General features: G+C 48.1%; 1 protein-coding gene across 3 annotated transcripts in view; it reads right to left on the minus strand.

Annotated features, from left to right (window-relative positions):
• Positions 1 to 25,923, minus strand: part of EPHA1 (EPH receptor A1) — a 61,990-nt gene that overhangs the window by 23,131 nt on the left and 12,936 nt on the right. For all 3 annotated transcript variants that reach the window (XM_090044130.1, XM_090044129.1, XM_090044131.1), the window contains exons 3-4: positions 5,310 to 5,585; positions 310 to 700 (exon numbers count right to left, since the gene is read on the minus strand). In XM_090044130.1, coding sequence (XP_089900256.1) covers positions 310 to 700; positions 5,310 to 5,585 — 667 coding nt within the window. The remainder of the gene's footprint in view (positions 1 to 309; positions 701 to 5,309; positions 5,586 to 25,923) is intronic.

Below are 25,923 nucleotides of genomic sequence, written 5' to 3' on the forward strand. Positions count from 1 at the left end.
GGCTGAAGGCTGATGGATGGAGTTTGAGAGTGGAAGGGTGTTTGTAATTGTTGCATCTGAGAGAGACAGAGAGAAATAAAAAGACAATAGCAGAGCCACAGATATACACATGTAATAGAAAGCAGAGATGAGATGCAGATAAAGAGAGATAGGAAGCAGTGAAGTCAGAGACAGGACAGAGCTCAGTTAAATCAGTCTAATTCAACTCTCACCTCACTATCCACCTGAAAACAATCATGTGTTCATGGATTGTATCACTATCTATATTCCTGCACATTCTGTCATCCCCTCCCTTCTCTGCATACCTACCTACACAGCTTTCATCAGCCTCCTCAAACCCTACACCACAGAGGCAGCGGTCCATTTGCACCAGCCACTTGCCATCAGTACTGCAGTGCATCCTGGGTGGGAGGCCTGCTTTTGCAGCTGCATTTTCCACGCAGACTCCTGACACCTCTGTCAGCCCCTCTGAGCCTGCTATTGTCTCTGGGAAGTGGGCCAGGCCTTGGACTGACTCTGGGCAGGTTTTGTAATATACCCGGGTGGAAACCAGGGCCACACAAGCCCCAGAGTTCTGGAAAGCTAGGTAGAATCCACGTTGAGACAGTTTCCCTATTGGACACACTTCTGTGTTCAGCTGCAAGGCACGTGATTCAATGTCCTGGTTTGTGAAACTCCGATCTGCTGCCACCGTGTTGACCTGAACAGAAGAAAAATCAGACTCTAGAAGGTATAAGCATGCAGCAGCATTTTTAGCTCCAAAGCAACTCCATTTGTCAGACCTCTTGCATCCCAAAGCCCCAGACTGTATACATACAGTCTATGCACATTCCTTTCTTTACGCCCTTTTTCTATCCCTGGTCACTGATGCAGCTCTCCCCATCTCCACTCTATCCCATGCTCAATTCCAGGTTGCTGTCCTTCTTTGTACATGGCTAAGGAAGCACTAAGACTGATATCAGGTCAATATACTGACTCCCTTATTTTACAGACTTCCCCCAGGTCCCTTAGTTCCTGCTCTTCCTTCTCAACTTACCATGTAGCTTCACTTCCACAGCTGCATGGCTCATTTATTTGTGTTTGTACCTAACATACTAGAGCCCTGATCTCAATGAAGTGTTTGGGAACTGTCAAAGTGTAAGTTAAAAGTAGCAGCAAACCATTCTTTCAGCTGCATTTTCTGTCTCTTTCTGTTTGCAAATTGTATGAAGAAGATAAACTGATTTTTCCCAGTTTGTATATTAGAAAGAAATGGGTGAAATGTAGCAATTTGGTGTTTGAGAAAGGCTGGTGTTTCAGAACTTTTAATACCACAGATGGGTCACATAGTAGGTTTCCATGTCTTGACTCAGTAAAAAGCATCTTGCTATATTATTTGCCACTGCTTTTGGATAACATGTGGTAGTCAACGAGAACTGATCCCCAACCCCTCTCAGACTCTTGAATATATTACAACATTAATCCTCCATGCCATTAACTATTTCACAATCACAAAACCAGAATCTCCCAGTTTTATTAGGGATGGATCCAGAGGGGATGCAGTAGTGTAGATGCACCCCCTTTCAATCAATGCTGCAGGAACAGTAGTTGGGGACTTTTTTGGGTCCTCTAAGCAAGTAAGAATTCCCCCTTCTGTTCCACTCCATGCTCAAACACCTTCCCTCCTACCTGCTCCTACCACTGCTGATGTCCTCAGCTGTCTTGGGGACAAGGCAGCTCCAGACTCACTCCTGCTCTGCTCCAGGTAGTCTCCACAGGGAGCCAGGCTCATTTGGGAACAACAGTAGCCATGGCTGTGGGCAGGTTCGTCCTCCCTGGCCAGTCCCTGGGGTATTCTTTGACATCCTAGATGCAGGCTTAGGGAGAGGGAACCTGCCCACCACTGCTGCTGTCCCTGACTGAGCCTGGCTCCTTGTACAGCCCAGTTAGAGCAAGGCAGGAGAGTCTCTGAAGCCTCCCCCCTCCACACACATATTCCTGGGTCAGCCAGGGAGTGAGGGACAGCAGCAGCAATGGGTAGGGGAGAGGAAGGGATGTGCTTTTGAGCATGGAGGGTGAGGGACGGGGGGCTGAAAAGTCTGCATGGCTGGAATCGATGATCAGCAGGGATCTGTGTTTTCTGTTTCCCACAGAAAAATGGAAAAAACCATGGATTTCCCATTTTTCTCAGAGAAAACGTGGATTTTACCTTTTAGCAGAGAAACCTGGGGATTTCCCGGTTTTACAAGAGCTCTGCAGGCTGGCAGAGTTCCAGCCTGTAGGAGCTGATTGCAAAATAAGTGGGAAACCCCCAGCCCTCCGAGGGAGAGGGGGAAGGGAAGGGCCTGAGCCTCTTAGTCAGTCCCAAGGCTTGCTTCAGGCTCATTTTACTTCTTGGAGCCTGCGAGGTTAGGTAAGTGGGACTTGCAGGGGACTGGGGGGTTTCAGGGCAGGGCTGGGGGAGATGTTGGCTTGGGGCTGAGCTGGCTGGGGGGGAAGCTGGCTGCACGTGGACCACGAGGGGTGCTATTGGCCTAACTAGGCTCAGCACCTCCATGTGTAGCTTCCCTTAAGGGCCAATAATGTGCCATTCTGGTTCCATGTGCCACCAGCCAGGCAGGCACTCCATGTGGGGCTTTCCCCAACACCTCCCCCTCCTTCAGCCTGGGTGGGCAGGTGGGTGGGGATGGAGCCTGCGGCATTTCCCTTGGTGCCTTTCCATACTTTCCTTGTTTCCCAGGCGAGGGGGTAGGCAGGGCAGTGCCAGGTGCTGTTGGCCCCACGCAGCACACTATGGCACCTTCCCACCCCTCACCTCAGCTAGCTCTCTGTGCCCACTCCCAGGAGCAGGGTCGGAGAGGGCAAGGGCAGCAGTGGCGGGGGAGATGGTTTGCATGTGGCAGCAACCACTACCACCACACTACTGCCATCACTGCTGTGCTCTGCGCTGCTTTCCTGTGGCCAGTCACATGTCTGGCTCCACAGGCAACTGGCACAGCAGCGGCAGTGGTGGTGTTGTGGCAGCTGCCACATGCAAACCCCAGCTCCCTCCAGGAGTGCCTGCCAGGCCGGTGACACATGGATGGGGGCTGAGGGAAAGCAGCGTAGGGAGCAGTAGTGCCGGCTGCCATATGCGAACTGCCCTCCCTTCCCCCCCAGCCAGGCAGCGCATGTGTGGCCCACAGAAGGGCATTGCTGCCCTCACCCTGCCGACCCTGCTCCTGGGAGTGGGCACAGAGAGCAAGCTGAGGTAGGGGCTGGGGAGGTGTGAGGTGTGATGCAAGAGGACAGTGGCGCCTGGTGCGCCCCTCCCTCTCCCCCAGGAAAGAAGGAAAATATGGGAAGGTGCCGAAGGAGACACAGCCACTGCGTCCCCAGATGCGCTCCATCCTCGCCTGCCTGCCTGCCTGCATGTACCCGCTCCCTCTCATTCTCCCCCCCATTCTTGAACTGGCTCCCCCCAGCCCCTTCCTTTTCCCCTGCCCCCCTCCTTCTCCCCCCACACACTTGCTGGGGTATGTGTGCCTGTGTCTGTGTGTGCCTGCATGTTTGTGTTTGTGTGTCTGCATGTGTGTGTGTGTGTGTCTGTGTGTATCTGCACATCTGTCTGTGTCTGTGTCAGTGTTTGTTTGCTGTGAGGACAAGGGTGCTCCAGGTAAAATAAACTAACTGGAAACCTGAACTCAGAGCTAACTGACCTTGATAGGGAAGCTGAGTGAATGACTTGCTTGCCTGGGTCTTAAAAGAGTGGTCTGACCACCCCAGGGGAGCGGGGAAGCTGGAAGTGGTGGGGTGTAGCCACCCCTGCAGTATCGGGTTGCTGTTCCTGCAACCCCCTTCACAAAATCCTGGATAGACCCCTGGTGCTTAATGTTCAAATATTGAACCTGTATACAGGGGAAGCTAGTTTCTGGAGATATGGTTGCACAGAAGTGGGTGTACAAAAAAAAAGATTTTTTTCCCCATCTTAAGATGGGAGCAAATAAGACATCTAGGCAACCTGGGTTAGTGGACAAGACAGAGCACTAGACTGGAATTGAAGAGACTTGGGTTCTATCTCCAGTTCTCTCACCAGCATCTTGAATTGTTAAGAGAAAACTCAGAGACATGATGGGCATGTCTACATGTTGCCCTACAGTGACACTGTTACTGTGCCATACTTTAAGTACTCAAGCATGGTGCGGTAACCACCCATACTGTACCATATGCAAGCTGCACAGTTATTTTTAGCCATCACTTCACCATAGTGGCACGCTAAAACAGGGGAGCGCACCGCCACGGTGAAGTAGCTGCCGGTGATGTGTAGATGCACATGTTGCTGTAGCACATTTTTATGGTGATGTAGGGTGATGTGTACACGTGCTCAATAAAAAGTTGTGGCAGCTTGGAAAGGAATGACTTTCATATCAAAACAGATCATCCAAAGCATCTTATATACTTGTTGCATGTTTTAAAATTGTCCTGGTAAATCACTGCAACTCTCTGGGTTTGAGTTCACTAGAAGCTATTGCAGAAACGTTCAAAGTGCAGAAGAATTTATCTTAGTATGTCAATGAAAATGCAGAGGGAAAGATTGCCATGGAATTTCAGTATGTGACTTGTTATAGTATATATTATACATATTCCAGGAGGAGACTGGATAGGCACCTGGCTGGGATCTTATGACCCCTCCCACTCCCAGTGGTCCTTCCTGCCCGTGGCAGGGAGTTGGACTAGATGATCTGTCTAGGTCCCTTCCGACTCATTGATTCTATGATATATACTTGTTATAAAATGTATTACAGGAGAGTCCATATGAAAGTCCATCCTTTGGAATTCAGCTTTTTGGCCAGTGGAAGAGAAGGGAAGTATCATAATCAACCAGAAGTGCAAGAGAAATTTAGGGAGGTAGAATGTAGCTGCAAACATGAGTATCTGATTGAGACTTTGGTGCTGTTGCCTCTAGCATCAGAAGAAGTGATGTTTGCTCTTCTGAGCAAAAAAACAAAACAAAAACCCAGCCTTGATTCAACTGTTAATAAAATGAGTAAATTGATACTAACACACTTGTTGAAAGGCTTAAAAAATGTTGGAAAAATGACCATCAACCACTATCATCATTTGTACTTAGAAGCAACATTTTACCTCTCATTTCAAAATTGTCAGCTCCCATAGCAAAAAATGCCCTGAACATGAAGCTGGGGCATTGCCATGAGTTCTGACTCTCAGGAATGAGCATTTCTTGTGGAGTCACCCACCCACTTTACAGCCTACATGAACCTGGATTTCCATGGAAATCTACCATCCATCAAGACCCATCAGGGATAGCTCCACCTCCCAGTATCACTGACCTTGATGAACAGTGGGCGACGGAACTGAATGCCAACATCCTGTTCTGACTCCATGTAGTAAAGATTGAAGGTCTCTTTGCAGGTCACAGCTTTGCCTTTGAAACTCTTGCAGTCACGCACAGTGAACTTTAGTTCCACGTAAATGAGAGAAGCTGCCTCGCCCCGGTAAATCCAGTTGGTTCGAAGCCAGTGATCAGTGTCACCCTCAGAAAATACACTGCAATCCTGGTACATATAGGCTGCGGTACCATTTATCATCTGCTGCACTTCACTCCACTGTTCCCAGAGAAGAAGACAGCATACATGTTTATGTTACAAAGAGATGAAAGACATGGTATGTATAAAAGTGCAATGAACCCAAGTCTACAGGATCCAAACCCCTCCAAATAAAAACTTTAGACCTAAGGTGCTCAAAAAAAGTTACATCTGTCTCTGACTCCTGCAACTGTCTTACCTGAGCAATGAACCCTGAATATGAGCCTTGACCAGAATCTGACTCAGAACAAGTTGGCAGCAACCTACCACTTCTCCTGGGCTTTGTGCCATTCTTCCCTCATCCTGTTCTCTTCCAATTCCCAAGGGCAAGGGCATTGCTGCAGGAGGCTGTCTCTGGTTTGGATAAGTATCATATTCTTACGAAACCTAAACCCAAACTCAGGCCTAGTTATTAGGTTCTCTCTCCCTATGCCTGTCTGGGAGGAAGAAAGACAGTGTCATGCCTGCCCAACCAGATTTCCTTTTATGATAAGGTGACTGGCTCTGTGGATGGAGGGAGAGCAGCAGATATAATATACCTTGACTTCAGCAAGGCTTTTGACACTGTCTCCCACAACATTCTCATTAAAAAGCTAAGGAAATACAGACTAGATGAAAATACTGCAACATAGATATATAACTGGATCATCATATTCAACAACTAGTTATCTATGGCTGATTTTTTACCTGGGAGAAGGTATGAAGTGGAGTTCCCCAGGGGTCTGTCCTAGGTCTAGTATTTTTTTTAATATCTTCATTAATGATTTGGATGATGGAATTGAGAGCATGTTTAGCAAATTTTAGATGACATCAAGTGGGGTAGAGTTGTAGATCCTTTGGAGGATGACACCCCACAGGTTGGGAAATTTGGCAGTGGGGGAGCAGTGACCATTAATATGGCCACCACCCCCCATTAACAAATTCCCAAATCCCAAGCCCAACACATCCCAGCTGGGGCCAAGCCAGGTCCCATTCCCTTATGTCTGGATCAGGGCCAAGCCATGCCCCTTTCCCCACATGGAGCAGGGTTGGGGCCAGGCCACACCTCTGTTCTGCCTGCTCCTGGACAGGAGCTGGGCCACCCCTTCCCCTCTACCACGCTACTCCCCCTTCCCCTGCAGAGCTGAGTTGTGCTGGACTGCCCTCCTGCACCCCTCTGAATGGCTGAATGGTGGTTGCTGTGCCCACCGCAGGTGCCTGATCAGGATCACTGGTTGGATTTGGCCTGCAGATGGACTGGGCACTACCCATCCAGCCCACCAGGAAAAATCTTGAGCACCACTGCAGTAGACCATAAATTGAGTATGACCCAACAGTGTGGTCTTGTTGCAAAAAAAAAAAAAAAAAGCCAAAAGCATATTGGGTTGTATTAACTGGAGTGTCACTTCCAAATCAAGAGGGAAGCATGACTTATGAAAAAAGGCTGAAACACCTAGGGTTATTTAGTCTGGATGAGAGAAGACTGAGAGGGGATTTGATAATCACAGTGTTCAAATACCTGAGAGGCAATTACAGAGAGGATGGAGATGGGATTTTCTCTGTGGTTGTAGGGGACAGTATAGGAGCAATGGCTGCAAGCTGCAGCAGAGTTAAATTGGAGAGTAGGAGGATCTTTCTGACTATGAGGCTAGTCATGCACTGGAACAGACTACCTAGAGAAATTGTGGCATCCTCATCCTTGGGAATTTTCAGGTTGAACAGGCTCTTGGCTGGCATGGTTTAGTCATGGATCATCCAGCCTTGAGTAGGGACTCAACAAGATGAACTTGTGAGGTCCCTTCCTACTCTACTTAGGGGGTGGTTGGCATTAGCCCCCAGGCACTGGAGACCGATGGTATGCCACTGCTTCCAGCCTGTCACTGTTTTCAGAATGAGAGGGGGGCAAGGGAGCACAGGGAATTCAGGCTCCCAGCCTGCAGCTAGATTCTCCTCCCCCCGGAACCAACAGTGAACCTGTGTTTCTAAAGCATCTACCTGACTTCAGAGCTAAACTTTTCTTTTCGATATTAACTTGACCTTTAGAAACTTTTGAAAAATTCACCCTAAAACGTTGCTACTGGACAAAGCTACTAAGTTGTCCCATCCCTACATTTCCTAATGCAGTGGAATACGTTGTCCAGCCTGCAGGCCAGATCTGGGTCATGGAGCTGTTTTCTGGCCCATGGGGCTCCCCACAGGTCCAGAAATTTTGTGGTGGGGGAGTGGTGGCAATGTTAATTACTGCTTTCTGTTGTCAAATTTCTGGATGTAAGTAAGGAGAGCCTCACAGGCTAGATAACATGCCCATGAATTATAGACATGTAGGGTTAGGCTGGTGCACAGCCAGCACTGGTGCACAGGGCTACACCCATGGACCAGTCCTATGTGTCAACCCCATGCAGGATCTAGTCCATGGACTGACCCCATGCCACTCATTCAGCCCACAAGACTGGAAGATTGGGTGCTGCTGTCCAAGTACATCTTTTAATTGTCTATCTATCAGACTGTACACTGGCAGGGACTCTCTTTACCTTTGTTTTGTTGCACAGTTGCACTCTCATTTAGGGTGCAAATAATTAACAAGGAAGCTGGAAGCAGAAAATACAGGAAATAGGCTTGATGAGGGAAATGAAAAAGAATGAGTCTATAAACTATACTACAAGTGTAGAACTGATAAGTAATCCTAGAAGCTTTAAATTTCAGAGAAGTCAAGGAAAAAATGAGAGGTTTGCCACACTCATGAAAGAGTTAATGAACTCTCAAGCTATCATGCAAATTGTTAAGCAGCTGTGTCATGTCCAAACATTAGCTGTCAGTCAGAATTGATGCCTCTGTTGTAATGCTTACAATTAATTCAATGTCCTCACTGGAGCTGTGTGGGTGAAATTTGGCTCAATCATTCTCAGCTACCTGACTTTCCAGCTTGCCTGCTAGTGCTGCTGAATTATTCTCCTCCAGTAAAGTCTTTCCATTTAATTGAAGACTCTTTACATAATCTTTAGTCTTTACTCTAATGAATACAATCTGGCAAGGATAGGCATCAGTGGCTGCACCTACATGAGACACTACTGCACATTTTATTTAGTACAAGTACTAAATAAGTGTGTAGTAACCTGAGTTACTGTGTGGTAGCACTGGCGGATGCCTTTTTTGTGAGACTACTACACAGTGGCATTGAGTAGACACAGCAATCTTCTGGAAAAAAAAGGAAAAACAGAGAATATCTCATTTTATCAATGAATCTGAATCATGCTTTCATGATGCTACACAGTGTTAACTCTCATAAGAAACCTCCACAAAACTAGAAGTGAAGGCCAAGATTTTCAAGACAAGAGTAAAAATGAGTGGCTAACCATTTGAAACGGGTTTATGCATTGTAGCCACTCCATTTTTAAAGTCAACATAAGTAGCTTCTGATTTGAATGATCAGGGCACATATTCAGACATGCATTTTACAAGGCTTGGCTAAACAGTACAGGCTATAGTACGAAGAGAACCAAGCTCGTGTCACTTGTGACCCATTCACATTAAAGGCTAAATCAAAGATAAAACAATTTAATATTTGCATTAGTGAATGAACATCTCTAAAACAGGTAGATTTGCAAAAGTACCTCCAGTGATCATTGAGAACTGCCAGGAGCAAAGCTGTCTGAATTGAGAGAAAATGCAAGAGATATCTGGTTTTCATGGATCAGTTTGATTCAACATCATAACAGCTAGAAGATACATTTGTGCAGGAGATTAATAGTGAACTGAATGGCAAATCAGATACAGCAGCCCTCAAGGAAAACTGGCTTTGGATCTGAACTCTGGCCCCTGGGAATAAATTGGGAGAGCACAGGTCACAGTGTTCAAGGATTTAACTGCACTCAGCTACTCCACACAGACACACCAAGGACTCCTTTTCATAGAGCAATGGAAACACCAGAGAGCTACATGTGCAAAGGGATAGAAACTTTTAAAATGAAGAAGTAAGATTTGTATTCATCATGTGATGCAAGGAGCTTCCCCACCCCCCATGATAGAAGGTATCAGACAACAGAGTGGCAAGGTGTGACAAACCCTCATGTTCACACCAGACTCATCACTATTCATAGCTATTGTGTACTGGGTATTATGTGTGTGTTTTGTGTATGTGTGCATAAGTGCATGTGAACTCCTGCCAGTTGGTGGGGCTATTTTGTGTTGTGTTAGTCTTCTCTTGCTGCCTGTTTTACTTGAAGAGTGTTCAGTTTCATAGTTTCTAGGGTCGGAAGGGATCTTAGTCTGACCCCCTGCCATGGCAGGAAAGAGTACTGGGGTCAAACAACCCCAGCAAGGTGTACATCGAGCATCCTCTTAAAGACCCCCAGGGTAGGACCCAGCACCACTTCTCTTGGAAGTTGGTTCCAGATCCTAGCCGCCCTGACCGTGAAGTAGCGCCTCCTGATATCTAGCCTAAATCTGCCCTCCCTGGACCTACATGAGATGCATCTGTTGATGCATGACAAAGTGCGGTTGGCCTTCCTGACTGCATCCCCACACTGCCTGCCCATATTCATCTTAGCATCATTGATGACTCCAAGATCCTTTTCTGCCTCTATACTGACAAGAATGGAGTTCCCCAACCTGTAGGAATGGTGCCGGTTGTTCCTCCCCAGGTGCATCACTATGCACTTGTCGGTGTTGAATCCCATCCTGTTCCCATCCGCCCACCCCTGTAACCTGTCTTGGTCAGATTGCAGCCTATTCCTCCCTTCTAGCGTGCTCACATCCCCCCACATCTTAGTGTCATCAGCAAATTTGAACAGGGTGCTACTTACCCCCTCGTCCAAGTCACTGATGAAGATGTTGAACAGTGCGGGCCTGAGGACCGAGCCTTGGGGGACCCCACTGCCCACATCTCTCCAGGCTGAAAATGACCTGTCCACCACCACTCTCTGGGTGTGGCCCTCCAGCCAGTTGGTGACCCATTTGACTGTGTAGGTGTCGACACCACAGTCCCCCAGTTTCTTAATGAGAACAGGGTGAGAGACAGTGTCAAAGGCCTTCCTAAAGTCCAGAAAGACTATGTCCACTGCTACCCCTGCATCTAAGGATTTGGTGACCTGGTCGTAGAAGGCCACCAGGTTGGTGTGACAGGACCTGCCACTAATGAACCCATGTGGGTTGCCCCTAAGCATGACCTCCCCTGCTGGCCCCTCGTGGATATGTGCCAGAATAATTTTCTCAAAAAGCTTGCCCAGGATTGAGGTAAGACTAACTGGCCTATAGTTTCCCGGGTCCTCCTTCTTCCCCTTTTTGAAGATGGGAACCACATCAGCCCTCTTTCAGTCCTCTGGCACCACACCAGAGCACCACGAGTGCTCGTAAAGCCGTGCCAGGTATCCTGCAATGGCCTCAGCCAATTCCTTTAGAACTCTAGGATGGAGATCATCTGGACCGGCTGACTTGAATACATCCAACCCCTCCAGAAGTTCTCTAACTGGTTCCTCACCAACCCTTGATCCAGGTGTGCCTCCCCTGGGGCCTGAGGGGGGCCCAGCGGGCTGGGGGGGTGACTGTTCCGGTCCCTGCTTAGGAAGATGGAGGCAAAGAAATAGTTAAATATGTTGGCTTTGTCATCTGGTGTGACAACCAAATTTCCTAACGTGTCCTGCAGGGGCCCCACATTACCCAGAACCTTCTTTTTACCCCCTATGTATTTAAAGGACTTCTTATAGTCCTTAAGCCCTGTATTAATACAATAAAAGTGGTTGCAACTGTTGCTCTCTGTCTAATCTTCCCGGGAGAAACAAACTCCTGCAATGCACTAAGTTGGCAACAAGTGAGGCTTCCTGCACTTCATTCTGAGCTCTAAATACCAAGTACTGCATGGGAGAAGTCCTGCACCACTTGGGGAGCGCAGGCCAGGGGAGGTTCCCCCAGGGTGCATTCAGTGTGGCTGCTTTCCATGATGCAAACTTGGGTGGCACTGAAGCATTTGATGAGCCAAGCAGTTGTCCTAGGACTCCTATGCCAACCAGCTTGTCTTCTACCTAGATATCAATCAGATCACTGAAGCTAGTCAGAAACATGCTGCATTACTATCTTCAGCTCGCAGGATTTTGATATTGTTCACTCACTCATGGCCCTGGTCAAACCTCATGGCAAGTAATACAGTGAAATCCTCACACTACTAAACATTATTTCACCTACTCCATCTCAAACAGTTAGGCATTTCAATCAACACAATCAGCTGCCAGGTGAAGAGACTGCAGTATACATAGCTGAGTTGCCTCACTTATCTGAGAATTGTAATTTGGTAGAAGTCGTGAGTCTCTACAGAGGGCCTGACTTGTGGGTCGGATTTGAGATAAGGGCCTACAGTGTAAACCCCTGACAAAGCTAAAACTTTAACATTCCCCATTACTCAGAACCAGACACTTTCCCATGAGGCTGCATTTCTCCATTCAAAGGAGTTCCAAATATTGGCTGCGAACATGACATCACCAAGTACAATCCAAAAGGAATTCTCTAAAGAAGTCACTAACAGCAGACAAGAAAATGAATCATCCATCCCTGGAAAGCTGCTATAGTTGTGGTGGGAGCCACGGACATAACACATACTGCAGAGCCAGATTTAGGCACAAGCTAAGTAAGCTACAACTTAGGGCTTCACATTATGAGGAGCCTCTAAATATGAAAAAAAAACCCAGTAAAACCTCACAAATCCTGCGTGCTCGAGACTGAACATGTGCTGAAAATTTGAAAATACTGGTTTCTTTAAATCAGCATTGCAGCTGGTTGCAGAGCTGGGAAGGTGGGTGTGGGAGGAGGGGGAAGTGGGGAGTAGTGGTGGCTGGTCTTGGAGCATCAGCCGCATGCACAGCAGCGGCACAGGATGCTTAATGGAGGTGGTGGCAGCCGTGTGCAAGCTTCCCCTGCCCCCACCCCTCCCCCAAGCCCTTTTCTACCCCGCAACTGGAAGCCTCTACCTCCCACAGTTTTCGGGCTGCTTCAGCACCATGTGGCTGCATCACCAGACTGTGGGAGCATGGGGCTGCTCTCATACCCCAAGGCCAGGAGCGGATGTTTGTGTGTGAGAGAGAAAGAGACTGTGTGTGAAAGACTGTGTGTATGAGAGAGACTGTGAGAGAGAGATTGTGTGCGCTGATCTGTTTAATTGCTCTTGTGTTGCTGTAGATTGTTTTCATATATGCTAATTAAGAAATCAAAGTATTTGAACTTGAAAGTATTTCATAAGTCAAATAGGCTTATTGCAAGATATATGTTTTAGTTAGATCATTAGCTTTTGGTTGCACCTTTGCCTATTTATATATGCAAATATAAAGCTTTACTATTTCTATTTTCAGTGTCCTTTCTGTTAGAATAATACACTTTTTTTGGTAATGCTATGGGACCTCTTAAACTTGACATAGCTTAGGGCCCCAGCATGTCATAATTCATCCCTGACATACTGTCTCCCCGATGCCAAATGCCATCCTTGCAAGCACAAGGGTTAAACTGAATATGTGTCTCATCAAAAGTTCAAGCCATTTGGAAAGATGTCAAATAAGCAGAGTGTTCCTCTGGCTGCCACAAATACTGCTGCTGCCAATCCTCACGGAATTTCAGTCTGTGGAATGCTCACAGATGCCTAAGCTACCAGGCTTGTCAACCTTGTAGAAACACCCCCCTTACAGAAGAAAACAACCTACACAACAGGTATTCTATGTTCCATGAAGGTTGAGTCAGGATCTCAGTTTCCCTTAATTTCTGAAGAGATGTACAAATGACTATGACCTAGAAATCTTCCTCCAGTTGTTCTGTGCAAAGCAAAATTTATCAATTACAATACACAAACAGCTGACTTGAAGGGAAAATATAACAGTGTCTACTATAAGAAGGATTGAGAGGTCTTCCACCTCTTAATTGGCAAGGACAGCAAGCAAATTTGCTAAATGGAGAACGGTTTGACCCATTGGCCATCAAGTGACCAGGAATGCTCACCATTGCAACAGACACTATTCAAACTGTCCTAACAGAAGTCAGCGAAGCTTTTAAAAAAGGGTTAGGTGTGTACTAAGGCCCACCAGTTTCACTTGTGCTGGATGCAACCATGGTTCTGATTCAAATGAAGTTTAATTGTGTTGCATTCGCCCTCAGTTCCAAGGCTGATGCACAGATGGATCGTCTTGGAGACCTAGAAGTGGTAGTAAATCTGTCGTGGTCCACTCCCGCTGTACTTATCATGAAGTCAAATTGTGATGTTTGAATATGTGCTAACTACAAGTTCAGATAAACAAATCACTACAGAAACATCCATACCACATTCCATTCATAAACCAGAGATTTAGTGAAAGCACCTCCACTGCCATTTTGAAGTGTGGGACACTGAATACATGAGATGCTGCAGATGTTTTAATTACAGCGGCTCCCAAGAACCGCTCTAATTCAAATGTCCCACACCCTGGAGCACATGTAAAGATGCTCATTGACTAGAACTAAAGTCAAGTTCCAGATGATGCATAAGGATGTTGCAGAAGACATCACTATCACCAGGATGAGGTCTTACGATTCCATCAGCTGTTGTTCTAGACTCATTAACTTTTTCAGTTGCTGAACCAATTTAAGAAGAGCTAAAACAGCTTGCTGCTGCCTCCAACAAGATGACTTCAGTCCTTGAATTGGGTTGTCCAGTACAAATCACCACAACCTGATGGCATTTACCCTAGGGTCCTGAAGGAGCTCAGATCAGGAATTGCTGAACTCCTAATTGTATCATGCAGCCCATCAATAAAACCGACCTTGGTACCAGAAGCCTGGAGGGTTGCCAAAATGACTTCCAAATATAAAAAAGGTTTGGAGGGGGGGGGTGGTGAGGGACCCTAGAAACTACAGGCTGGCCTAACTTCTGTTCTTGGAAAACTGGTAGAAACAATAATAAAAGAAAGAGAATTCTTCATTGTTCAGCATATTGGTAATCCCTCAGTGACATCTTGGATCTGGGCTCTGGGCAAGCAGCAGCCTTCCCGAGACAACAGGTCAGGTCAGTAGATGGATTCCTTTCCTGCTGCAGAAGCGAGTCTCCAACACCCATCTCTTTTTCTTAGTGGCGGTAGTCTCAATCCTTCCCACCTTGGGGACGCCTGGCCTGTTCTCCCCCACCAATGAAACATGCTCCTCACTCTGTTGCTATCCATATCTATTCTCCAGATGAACTGTTGCAGGTAAATATGAAGATTTCTGCTTGCTGCCAGAGGTCACAGTTTCATAGTTTCTAGGGTTGGAAGGGACCTGAACAGATCATCAAGTCCGACCCCCTGCCCTGGGCAGGAACAAGTGCTAGGATCATAATACCTCAGCCAGATATCTATCCAACCTCCTCTTGAAGACCCCCGAGGTAGAGGAGCGCACCACCTCCCTTGGGATCCCATTCCAGAGCCTGGCAGCCCTAACTGTAAAGTAATGCCTCCTGATATCAAGCCTGAACCTGCTCTCAATCAATTTGTGGCTGTTATTCCTTGTTATCCCAGGTGGTGCCTGGGGGGAACAGAGCCTCACCTATTTTCCGCTGGTCCCCCCTGGTGAGTTTATAGACAGTTACCAGATCCCTTCCCAGTCTTGTTTTGTAGAGGCTGAATAGATTCAGCCCCTTTAATCTATCTTCATAGGGCCTGGCCTGCTGCCCCATGACCATGCGAGTGGCCCTCCTCTGGACTCTCTCTAGGTTAGCTACAGCCCTCTTGAAGTGCGGTACCCAGAACTGGATGCAATACTCCAACTGCGGTGTGACCAGTGCCACATAGAGAAGAAGGATCACCTCCCTGGACCTGCTTGTGATGCATCTGTAGATGCACAACAAGGTGTGATTAGCCTTACTGGCCGCTTCCTTGCATTGGCGGCTCATGTCCATCCTGGAGTCAACAATGACTCCAAGATCCCTTTCAGCCACTGTGTTGTTGAGAACAGTGTTTCCCAGCCTATAGATAGGTTGCAGGTTCCTTCTCCCTAGATGCAGCACCTTGCATTTGTCTGCATTGAATTCCATCCTATTCTCATCCGCCACCTCTGTAACCTGTCTAGATTTAGTTGGATTCTGTCCCTCCCCTCCAGTGTGCCAACTTCTCTCCACATCTTTGTGTCATCAATGTATTTAGACAGCATGCTTTCCATGCCCACCTCCAAGTTGCTGATAAAGATGTTGAATAGGTCACAAGCTTCCAAATTCCACCTTCCTTGCAAAGCAGTTATAAGGATACCAGACAAATGGCTCCAAAAATAGGTCCTATACTCCCAGCTTGCCAGTGGTCACTACTCTAAAGCTGGCCAAAGAAGAGAGTCAAGGACATCCTGAAGGCCAATATGAACAAGTGCAATTTTTACATCAATACCTGGGAGACTTGAGCACTGAGTTATCCCCTATGGTGCTATGGAATATAATAAGGCATCAACCACTTTGTGCAAACCCACCTCATTATGTTCTGTCACTGAGTCCAGTATTTTTTAATATCCTTCTTAATGATTTGGATGATGGGATTGAGTGCATGCTTAGCAAATTTGTGGATGACATTAAGCAGGGTGGAGTTGCAGATCCTCTGGGCTAGGGACAGACATTACACATAAACTGGTTTAAGTGATCAGAAACTGGTTTAAACCTGTAACAGAATAGACATTCAGTGCACATAAACCAATTTCAAAATGGCCAAAACTGGTTGGAGATAAACCTGGTTGAATGTATTAACTGATTTGGCTCAAACTGGTTTATGAAATATCTGTCCCAGACCCCTTCCTGGTTTAACTTAAACCAGAGTCCCCCAGCATCCCAGCATGCTCTCTGGGCTGGGTTTTCTGCTCCAGTCCAGCAAAGCTGGCCCCACCCCTCTCCTCCCCAGCTGGAGCAGGGACAGGCAGGGGCGGGGGTCTGGCTAGAAGGGAGTTTAATTCCCCCCGACTCCCAGGAGGCCGCAGGCAGATCTTCCCACCCCGACCCCTACCACTACACAGCAGTGGAATAAGCCCCCTCCTGTCCCTTCCACTGGATGCTGGAGGGAGGGGGAATAAATTCTGTACCTGCCCATCCCCTGCCAAGGGGCCATGCTCAGTGACATTTGGGTGCACCCCTGTCCAGCTGCTGCAGTGGGAGGGGGGAGGGCCCTTGATGGGGGCAGCAGCCCCTGTCATAGTGTTGTGGGGTGTGAGCCCCTTCCTTGCAAGGGGAGCCATGCTGCAGGGTGAGGAAAGCTGCTATGGATCATGGTGCTGGAGAGGGCTTAGAAGGCTCTGGCCCCCTCCAGGCCCCGGTGCTGCTATGCACAATCTGCCACAGCTCTGCCCACCTTGCAGTGGGGCCCCCTGCCAGGAAGGGGATCGCACTCCCCAGCACTATGACAGGGGCTGCTGCCCCCATCAAGGGCACTGCCCACTCGAGCTGCAGCAGCCAGACAGGGGCATGGCCAGAAGCTTACTGGCAGGGCCTCCTGAGGAGGAGCAGGGATGGAGGTTATTCCCCCTCCCTCTGGTGTCTGGTGGAGGGGATAGAAGGGGGGTTATTCCACTGCTCAGTGGCAGTGATTAGGGTGGGCAGACCCGGCTGAGGTTCATGGGAGCAGTGGGGGTAGAGGGAAGAACCCCCCCGCCCACTTTGCCTCAGGGGCCATGGTGCCCCCCCGCTACAGCAGCAAAGGGGGAGCACACAGCAGACCCAGCTTGGGGTCCCTGCTGGTGGGACAGGGAGGGGGGAATTAAACCACTCTCTGGCCTGTTCAGCCCAGACTGGCCACTCCTCATGCCCCACATAGCTCTCCTACAGCCACAAGCATGCTCTAGCGCTCCCTGACACCTGGCCTGAGCAACTGCAGGCACATGGCTGCATTGCCTCAGTTCAGACAGGATGTCTGTACTGTTACAAACCAATTCAACCTAGGCAGATTAGAGTAACTTGCAAAGGTTGAATCAATTCAGGCTTCAGCTTTTTGAATGTCCCTAGCCCTGGAGGATAGGGCTAGGATCTAGAATGACCAGAACAGACTGGAGAAGTGTTCCTTAATCACTTAGATGAGATTTAACAAGGACAAGTGCAAAGTTTTACACTTGGGGATAGAATAATTGCATGCTGATTGGGGAATGACTGGCTAGACTGCAGTACTTCAGAGAAGGACATGGGAATTACAGTAGATCATAAGCTGAATGGACTTTTTTTCTGTAGCTGTAGGCTATAGGAGTAGTAGCAATGGTTTCAGGCTGCAGTTGGGGAAACTTAGGTTAGAGATTATGAGAATCTTTATGACTATGAGGGTGGTCAAATATTAGAACATGCTACTTAGAGAAATTGTGGTATTTCCATTCTTGGAAGTTTTTAAGAGCAAGTTAGACAGACGCTCGACTGGGATGGTTTAATCAAGGATGATCCTGCCTTGAGCAGGGGGCAAGGCTAGATGGCCTTGCCAGATGCCTTTCAGCCCTACTTTCCTATGATTCCTAAGATTCACCTTCCTGTCAAATGAGGACACAGCCATTGTGATTCAGCTTTCATTATGTGCAACTCTCTCTATCCAATGTTGAACATTATCAGATTAGAGATTGAAGTTGGTAGAACCTGTTGCAGCATGCCTGTTTGTTCACAAGCTCCATCTCCTTCCTATTCAGAACAGAATTCAGTCCTAGTTTTAATATATATGAGCCCTTTGGTAAGTGTGAACAGAGACCTGCTTCAGAGGGGGAAAAAATCACCTTATCCTCTGATGCCAGTCCGCAGCATAAAAAGGTTGGGAACCCCTGTCCTATGGCACTTTCATGCATTTAGATTGGACTTGGATTAGCCTCTGCCCATAGAACTATGCAGTTCCTAAAGAAAGTTCTTTAACAATAAATTAATATTTGAGCAGAGCCACTATGTGCAGATCGCTGACTCAGGCACATATATTTCTATAGTATTGTATTCTGTGGCTCTTGGCCATGTCAAGAATTTGGTTTGCAGCTAGAAGGGTATGAAGTTTGTCCACTCCTGGTATAGGCTGTGAAATGATGGGCTACTTCGTTAAGGTAGATTTGATGAAGATTTGCTTAAAGGCAAAGCTAGGCAAGAAGACAAAAATGGAACCTTGGTATGTCAAAATAATTATTCTAGGGGTGCACTGATAGAGATTTTTGGGGTCGATACTGATGGCCAATATTTAAGAAGGCATATCGGTCAATACCAATCTGATTTCTGATACAGCTGCCTCCAGCTAGTAAGTCCATTGTGGTGGAAGGGGAGCGGAGAGGGAAGGAGAGTGGTGGGGGGACAGATCAATGCTCCCCACGGTGACGGAGGGGGAAGGGACAGAAGCTGCCCAGGCGGGGTGGGCAGGGTCTGGAGCCATAGCTCATGGAAAAGAGAAAGGTGGTTCCCACTATTGCTTGCACCCCAGGAGGACACAGGAGGGGAGGGGGGCATGTACCCCTGGATCTGCATGGGACAGGGCAGGCTGGAGCAGGAGCTGCGTGGGGCTCTACTCAGTGGGGGCTGGGCTCAGAGCGGGTGCCAGCAGCACTGGGAGGATGCTGCATCCACCCCAAATTTTGCCACTGCTCCACTCCCACCGCCACCACTGCCAGACTGTGGCTCAATGCCCTGCCTCCACCCACATACCAGGAAAAGCCAGGGTTGCGCCAGGCAGCTGGCAGTGGTGGCTCTGGGAGCAGAGCAGAGGCAAAATTTAGAGTGGATACAGGATCCTTCCAGTGCCGCCGGCACCTGCTCCAAGCCCAGCCTCTGCTGAGAAGAGCCCTGTGCAGACCCGGCTGCAGCCCGCCCTGCCCTGTCCTGTCCCATGCAGATCCAGGGGGACATACCCCCCCATGCCCTCCCAGGGTGCAAGCAGCGATGGGAGCCATCTCCCCCCCAAAAGTCATGGCTCCAGCCCTATTCACACTGCCCAGGCAACATCTGCCCCTGCCCTTACCCCCACCCTCACTGCAGGGGGGGCAGGGTGTTGATCTGCCCCACCACACCCCTTCCCTCACCTCTCCCCTTTCACCAGCTCTCTATGCTGCCGGTTCTGCTCCTCACTGCCTGAGTGCCGTGCTGTGGCTGTGTGCACAGCCCAGGCATTCATCGGCCAAATTATCGGCCCCATCGGCTGATATCCAACATAGCCAGTTTTCTTTATATCTGTACCAATCTGATATCGGACCAATGTATCGGTGCACCTCTAAATGATTCCAATATGAACTTGCTTTCACCCTTGATCGAGAAATCTTAAAATGTTGATGACCTTGCCAACTTCTGCATTTTTTACAACCTAGCGGTGAAACAATTTCAGACATAAACGCTGCGTGCCCCCAGCAGCTGTGGGGGCACAGTGAGCTCTGGCAGGCAGCAGCAGTACAATTGGTAGCAAGCACATGGCGGTGGTAAGTGCGGAGCTGCCACTGGCAGTTACAGTGCTGTCGGCAGCAGCGGGAAGGGTGAGAGTGAGCCAGCAGTGTCGATGGTGCCTTTTCATAGGGGGTGCACTGCCATGCTCAGGGGGTGCATGTGCCCCCCTACATGTCACCAATGACTTCTGAAATATATAGATACCTTCAACTTTAGTGACCTTGGGCTAGATTTTATTCCATTTATTATGCTTATTATGCAATTATTTAGGCTGGAGGGTCACTCAAAGAGTTTTGTTGAGCTGTTGAGGGCCACTAGGGTAGTCCCACCCCGACAGGTGCCCTGGCCTCTGGTTGCCATCTTGGGACTGGAAGTCCCGCCCCAACCCCTGACCTGTGCCACTGTAAGTCCCTCCCTTTGCCTCCGGAAATATTACTTTTGGAAAAGAGGAGTTTGGTATCTTGGAACTGGAAAAAAAACAAATCACATACTAAAAATCAAACATCTATTATAACCTTCTTTACTTCAGAAAATATTTTTGTCTTTATTTACATGTATTTGTGTAGTCATAGTATATATAGAGGTGATTGCAAAAGAGCTCAAAATAAAGTCTTACTCTTGTATATTGTGTGTGGGGTGAGGTTAGGAGGCTGGATATTTGTGTGGTGGGGTGTGGGGCATGTATATGCACCATGGTGGGGTGTATGGAGAGGGGTATGGTGTTTATAGGGGGTGTATTTGTGTGTGGGGGACAGTGTGGTTGTGGGGTTTTGTGCTGGCTGTAGGTGTTCATAGATTATAGAGTCGGAAGGGACCCAATGGATCATTGTGTCTGACCCCCTGACCACAGCAGGAAAGAGGACTGAGGTCAGACGACCCCAGCCAGGTGATTGTCAAGCCTCCTCTTGAAGACCTCCAAGTTAAGTGATAGTACCACCTCTCTCGGAAGCCTCCAGGGTCTGGAATGCCAGACCCTGGCCACACTTACTGTAAAAAATTTCTTCCTAATGTCTAACCTAAATCTACTCTCCACTAGTTTGTACCCATTATTTCTAGTTACTTCCTGGGACGCTCTGATAAACAATGCATCCCCAATTCCCTGCTGTCCTCCCCTGATAAACTTATAGGTGGCTATAAGGTCACCCCTCAGTCATCTTTTGTAAAGGCTGAAGAGATCCAGATTTCTTAACCTCTCCTTGTAGTAATCATGTGAGTGGCCCTCCTCTGAACCCTCTCCAGATTCTCTGTGTCCCTCTTGAAGTGCGGTGCCCCAAACTGGACACAGTACTCCAACTGCGGCCTGATCACTGCTGTATAGGGGGGGAGCATCACCTCCCTCGATCTGCTGGTCATGCATCTGCTAATACACAAGAAGGTGCGATTGGCTTTGTTGATGACCTTGTTATACTGCCGGCTCATGTTCATCTTGGAGTCCACTATGACTCCAAGATCTCTCAGCCTCTGAGCTGCTGAGGGGGTCATTCCCTAATGTGTAGGTGTGCTGGGGATTCCCCCCTCCTAGGTGGAGTACCTTACGCTTATCTTTGTTGAATTGCATCCTATTTCATTCCGCTTATTGATCTAACCTGTCCAGATAAGCCTGTATCTGCTCCCTGCCCTCCGGTGTATTAACTTTGCCCCATAACTTGGTATCATCTGCAAACTTGGAGAGGTTGCTCTCCACACCCTCGTCCAAATCGCTGATGAAGATATTAAATAGCACTGGTCCAAGGACCGAACCCTGTGGGACCCCACTGCCCACCTCCTTCCAGGCCAAGAACAACCCATCCACCACCATTCTCTGGGTGTGGTCCCTAAGTCAGTTAGCCACCCAGCTGACTGTGTAGGCCTCCACTCCACAGCCTGTTAGTTTCCCTATGAGAATAGGATGTGAAACTATGTTGAATGCCTTCCTAAAATCCAGGCAGATGACATGGACCTCAGCTCCTGTGTCAAGGCAGTGTGTGACCTGACAGTCTGTTATATGGCTTCGGTGACAGGGTGAAGTCTAGGGTCAGATTGCCTGGTCTGCCTGGAGGGTGATCTGCCTGGCTGCTGCTGCTGCTCAGCATGAGTAGGCGGTGCAGAGCAGGTGTGGGGTGGGTAGGGGTTGGGGCTGTGCCAGTACCATGGAGCTGAGGCCAGTGGCAGCAGTTGCAGCTGGAAGGAGCTGCCACCACCTGAGCTGCCTAGTAAGGCAGTCCAGTTGTGGAGTCTCCCCAGACTCACTGCATGCCCCGGGGGTGACGAGACACACCACAGGCTGGATGGTGTTTGGGCCAAGTGGGACCGAGGGACTCGCTGCAGGCTGGACAAAGACACTCTGTAGGCCAGGTCTGGCCTGCAGGCTGCATTTTGTTAACCCCCATTAGTGGACCTAGGACCCTCCCTAAGTGTCATTCCATTTGCAGACACTATTTCAGTCTCTGAAAAAATTTTAATATAAAAGTTGGTTGGTTCTCCTTCTTACTGCTGTCCTGGGACTCAGTCTTAAGGGTTAGATGACAGATGGTGTGTTACTGGATTTTTAGTGACTTAAACAGGATGGAATAGAATTGCAGTTAGGCATGTAAATCCACTTACATGTATAATAGTGAAACTAAACCTTCCCCCTCCCCAGCTCTAGATATTAGCACAGCATGAAAGCTGCACACATTTTATTGATCTCTTTGCAATGGACAGGAAAATCAGGTGTCCATTCTCACTTTTATAGAATCAGAATCATAGAAAATTAGGCTGGAAGGGACTTCAGGAGGTCATCTAGTCCATCCAACCCCCTGCTCCAAGTTCGGTTTTTGTATGAAAATGACTCTAGCCAGGATTGATATTGCTAGTCAGGGGGAAGTTATTCCATTATGCTGAAATGTATGACAGTTCTCTTAAATGAGGGGGTACTCCCACCTCTCTGCTCACCATTTTATAATTTGGGTGTTTCTAAGGATCATTCTGTGCTTCTAGATTTTCAAATGATAGTTGAAATCTGATTGGTCTTTTTACCAAGGTCTAGCTCTTTCTTTTCTGATGTAACCTTCATCATGTTCTTGTCACCTCCAAGTTAAGTTATCAGAAAGCACTCCACTTCACTGCACACTTAAAGTTAAAACCCATTCACCTTTTCAAACCTAAATAGTATTTACAGAGCTGTGAAATTAGAATTTTTGGACTTGTGCAGAGTTTGGATACTATTGCCATCTGTGGAAGACTAGGGTTACCAAAATATGTGCACTTCTGCTGGAAGTAATGTGGCAGAGACAGAGGGGGCCCCTCATCTTTTAGCCTAAGAGCCAAGTGGGTAGGGCAAATGCCCAGTACATGAGAGAACTAAGTTGTAGACCCTCCCTCCTCCAGAAAGAGTTCTCTCTCTTACCATGGGTGCACTCGCCCGCACACGTAGAGAGTGGTCCAGAAAAGCCAAGGCAGAAACCAAACTCAGGCTAGCCACAGGAATCAAGGACAACAAAAAGTCCCTCTTTATATAGGTGGGAAGCCAGAGAAAGAACAAAGGCAACACTGGACCCCTGCGAGATCAAATAGGGCAGCTGACATCTGATACCCAAGAAAAGGCATCAGTTTTCCACCCACCCAGGGGGGTCACACTGTCAAACAGGATGTAAAACACCTAGGGAGTGGAAGATGGGCCCACAATTGACATGGATCAGGTGAGGGAACACCTCGAGAAGCTAGACATCCATAAGTCTGCGGGCCTGGACAGAATGCAGCCGAGAGTTTTGAAGGAGCTGGCGGACATCATAGCTCACCCTATGGCGAAGATATTTGAAAATTCGTGGTGCACGGGAGAGGTTTTGGAAGTCTGGAAAAGAGCCAATGTGGTCCCAATCTTCAAGATAAGAAGGAAGGAAGATCCAGGGAATTACAGGCCAATCAGTCTGATGTCCATCCCTGGAAATATCTTGGAGAAAATCATCAAGGGATCCATCAACAACAGGCTAATGGAAGGCAACCTTTTGAATGCCAGCCAGCATGGCTTTGTTACTGGAAGGTCTTGCCTGACCAACCTCGTCTCCTTCTATGACCAGGTGATGCACTACCTGGACAAGGGAGACAAGATTGATGCCATATATCTGGATTTCAAGAAAGCTTTTGACTTAGTCTCCCATGAGGTCCTCATGGTTAAGCTGGTGAGCTGCGGCCTCAACCATCTCACAGTCCAATGGTTGGGGCACTGGCTCCGGGGTTGGACCCAAAGAGTACTAGTTGATGGGAGTGAATCAGTGTGGCGCAAGGTGACCAGTGGTGTCCCTCAGGGCTCAGTACTCAGGCCAGTACTCTTCAACCTCTTCATTAATTATCTGGATTTGGGCGACAGATGTGGACTGGCAAAGTTTGCAGATGACACTAAACTATGGTGGAAGGCGGTCACACTGGAGGGTAGGCTGGGGATACAGGCCAACCTGGACACACTCGCAAGGTGGGCGGACCAAAACCTGATGTCCTTCAATGTAGAGAAGTGCAGGGTGCTCCACCTTGGGAGGAAGAAGCAGCAGCACACTTACAGGCTCGGCAATGCTACGCTCACCAGCACCATGATCAAAAGAGACTTGGGGGTCTTGATTGACCACAAGATGAACATGAGCCACCAATGGAATGCTGTGGCCAGCAAAGCAAACCAAACTCTGGCATGCATTCACTGATGCATCTCAAGCAAAACTAGGGATGACATCTTTCTACTTTACTTGGCCTTACTTAGTGAGGCCACAGCTGGAGTAGTGCGTCCAGTTTTGGGTCCCGCCACTTCAGGAGGGACATGGATAAGCTTGAGAGAGTCCAAAGGAGAGCCATCTGTATGATCAAAGGCCAAGAGGGCAAGGCTTATGAGGAGAAGCTAAGGGACTTGGGACTCTTCAGCCTGGAGAAGAGAAGGCTCAGGCAGGACTTGGTGGCAACCCACACGTATATAAGGGACCTGGGAGAACAGTTGTTCACCAGAGCTCTCCAAGGGATAACAAGGTCTAACAGCCACAAACTCTTGGAAGGCCGATTTAGACTGGACATAAGAAAAAACTTCTTTACAGTCCATGTGTCCAGGGTCTGGAACAGACTTTCCCCAGAGGCGATGCAAGCACCTACTCTGGACTCATTCAAAAGGCATTTGGATGTTTATCTTGCTGGAATCATTTGACCCCACCAGACTTCCTGCCTATGGCAGGGGGGCTGGACTCAATGATCTTGCAAGGTCTCTTCCAGCCCTAATGTCTATGAAATCTATAAGAGTGCTACTTAGAGGCATAACCTGATGTATCTTGCTTCTCAGCAAAGTGTTCTAACAACCAGGTTGTAGGCAAGTAAGAGAGAGGGTGACTCACTAACATGGCTTTTGCTGGAATGGAGGGGACCCTGGGTTTTGTTCTCAGTGGACAGAATTATTTTACCACTGTTTATCCATTAATTATGATAAAGATTAAGTACATAGTTCAGAAAAGCCATTAGAGGCATGGGTCAGAACTGCCCAAGAGGAAAAATGGTCACTATTCTGGAAAATGATCTGTGGCAAGGAGGTTACGACAGGAGGTGCAGGCTCAAAACTCCTGTAGCTAATGCTAGAAATACATGTTGCCAAATGAAGTGGATCTGGTGTGCCAGGATGCACTGAAGCTGATCTGCTTCATTGGGCAAAAGACACACAACCCATTGTCCTGCCTATTGACACTGAGGGATAACCGGCAACATATTGAACATCTATTGACACTGAGGGATAACAGGCAACATACTGAACATCATAGATGAACATCAAGCTGGGGTCATTTGACCCCAGTATTCTTTCCTGCCATGGCAGGGGGTCGGACTGGATGATCTGCTCAGGTCCCTTCCGACCCTACAAACTATGAAACTATGAAACTATATTCTCCTGGGGTTAGTAGCCTGGTCCTGTGCACTCTAGGACTCCCTGCACAGGACTGGATCCCTCAAGCCCTAGGAAAACATGTCCAGATTTCCCTGCTTACTAAGAAGCGCCCCTAGTATCTTCAGGACACGTCTCTAAGCAGAGACACCGGAGTTTCTCCACTTACCAAGGTGTGATCTTGATGTCTCACTAAG

The sequence above is a fragment of the Crocodylus siamensis genome, chromosome 4 (assembly GCF_052110815.1).
Source record: "Crocodylus siamensis isolate JL-2025a chromosome 4, ASM5211081v1, whole genome shotgun sequence".
Taxonomy (NCBI): Eukaryota; Metazoa; Chordata; order Crocodylia; family Crocodylidae; genus Crocodylus; species Crocodylus siamensis.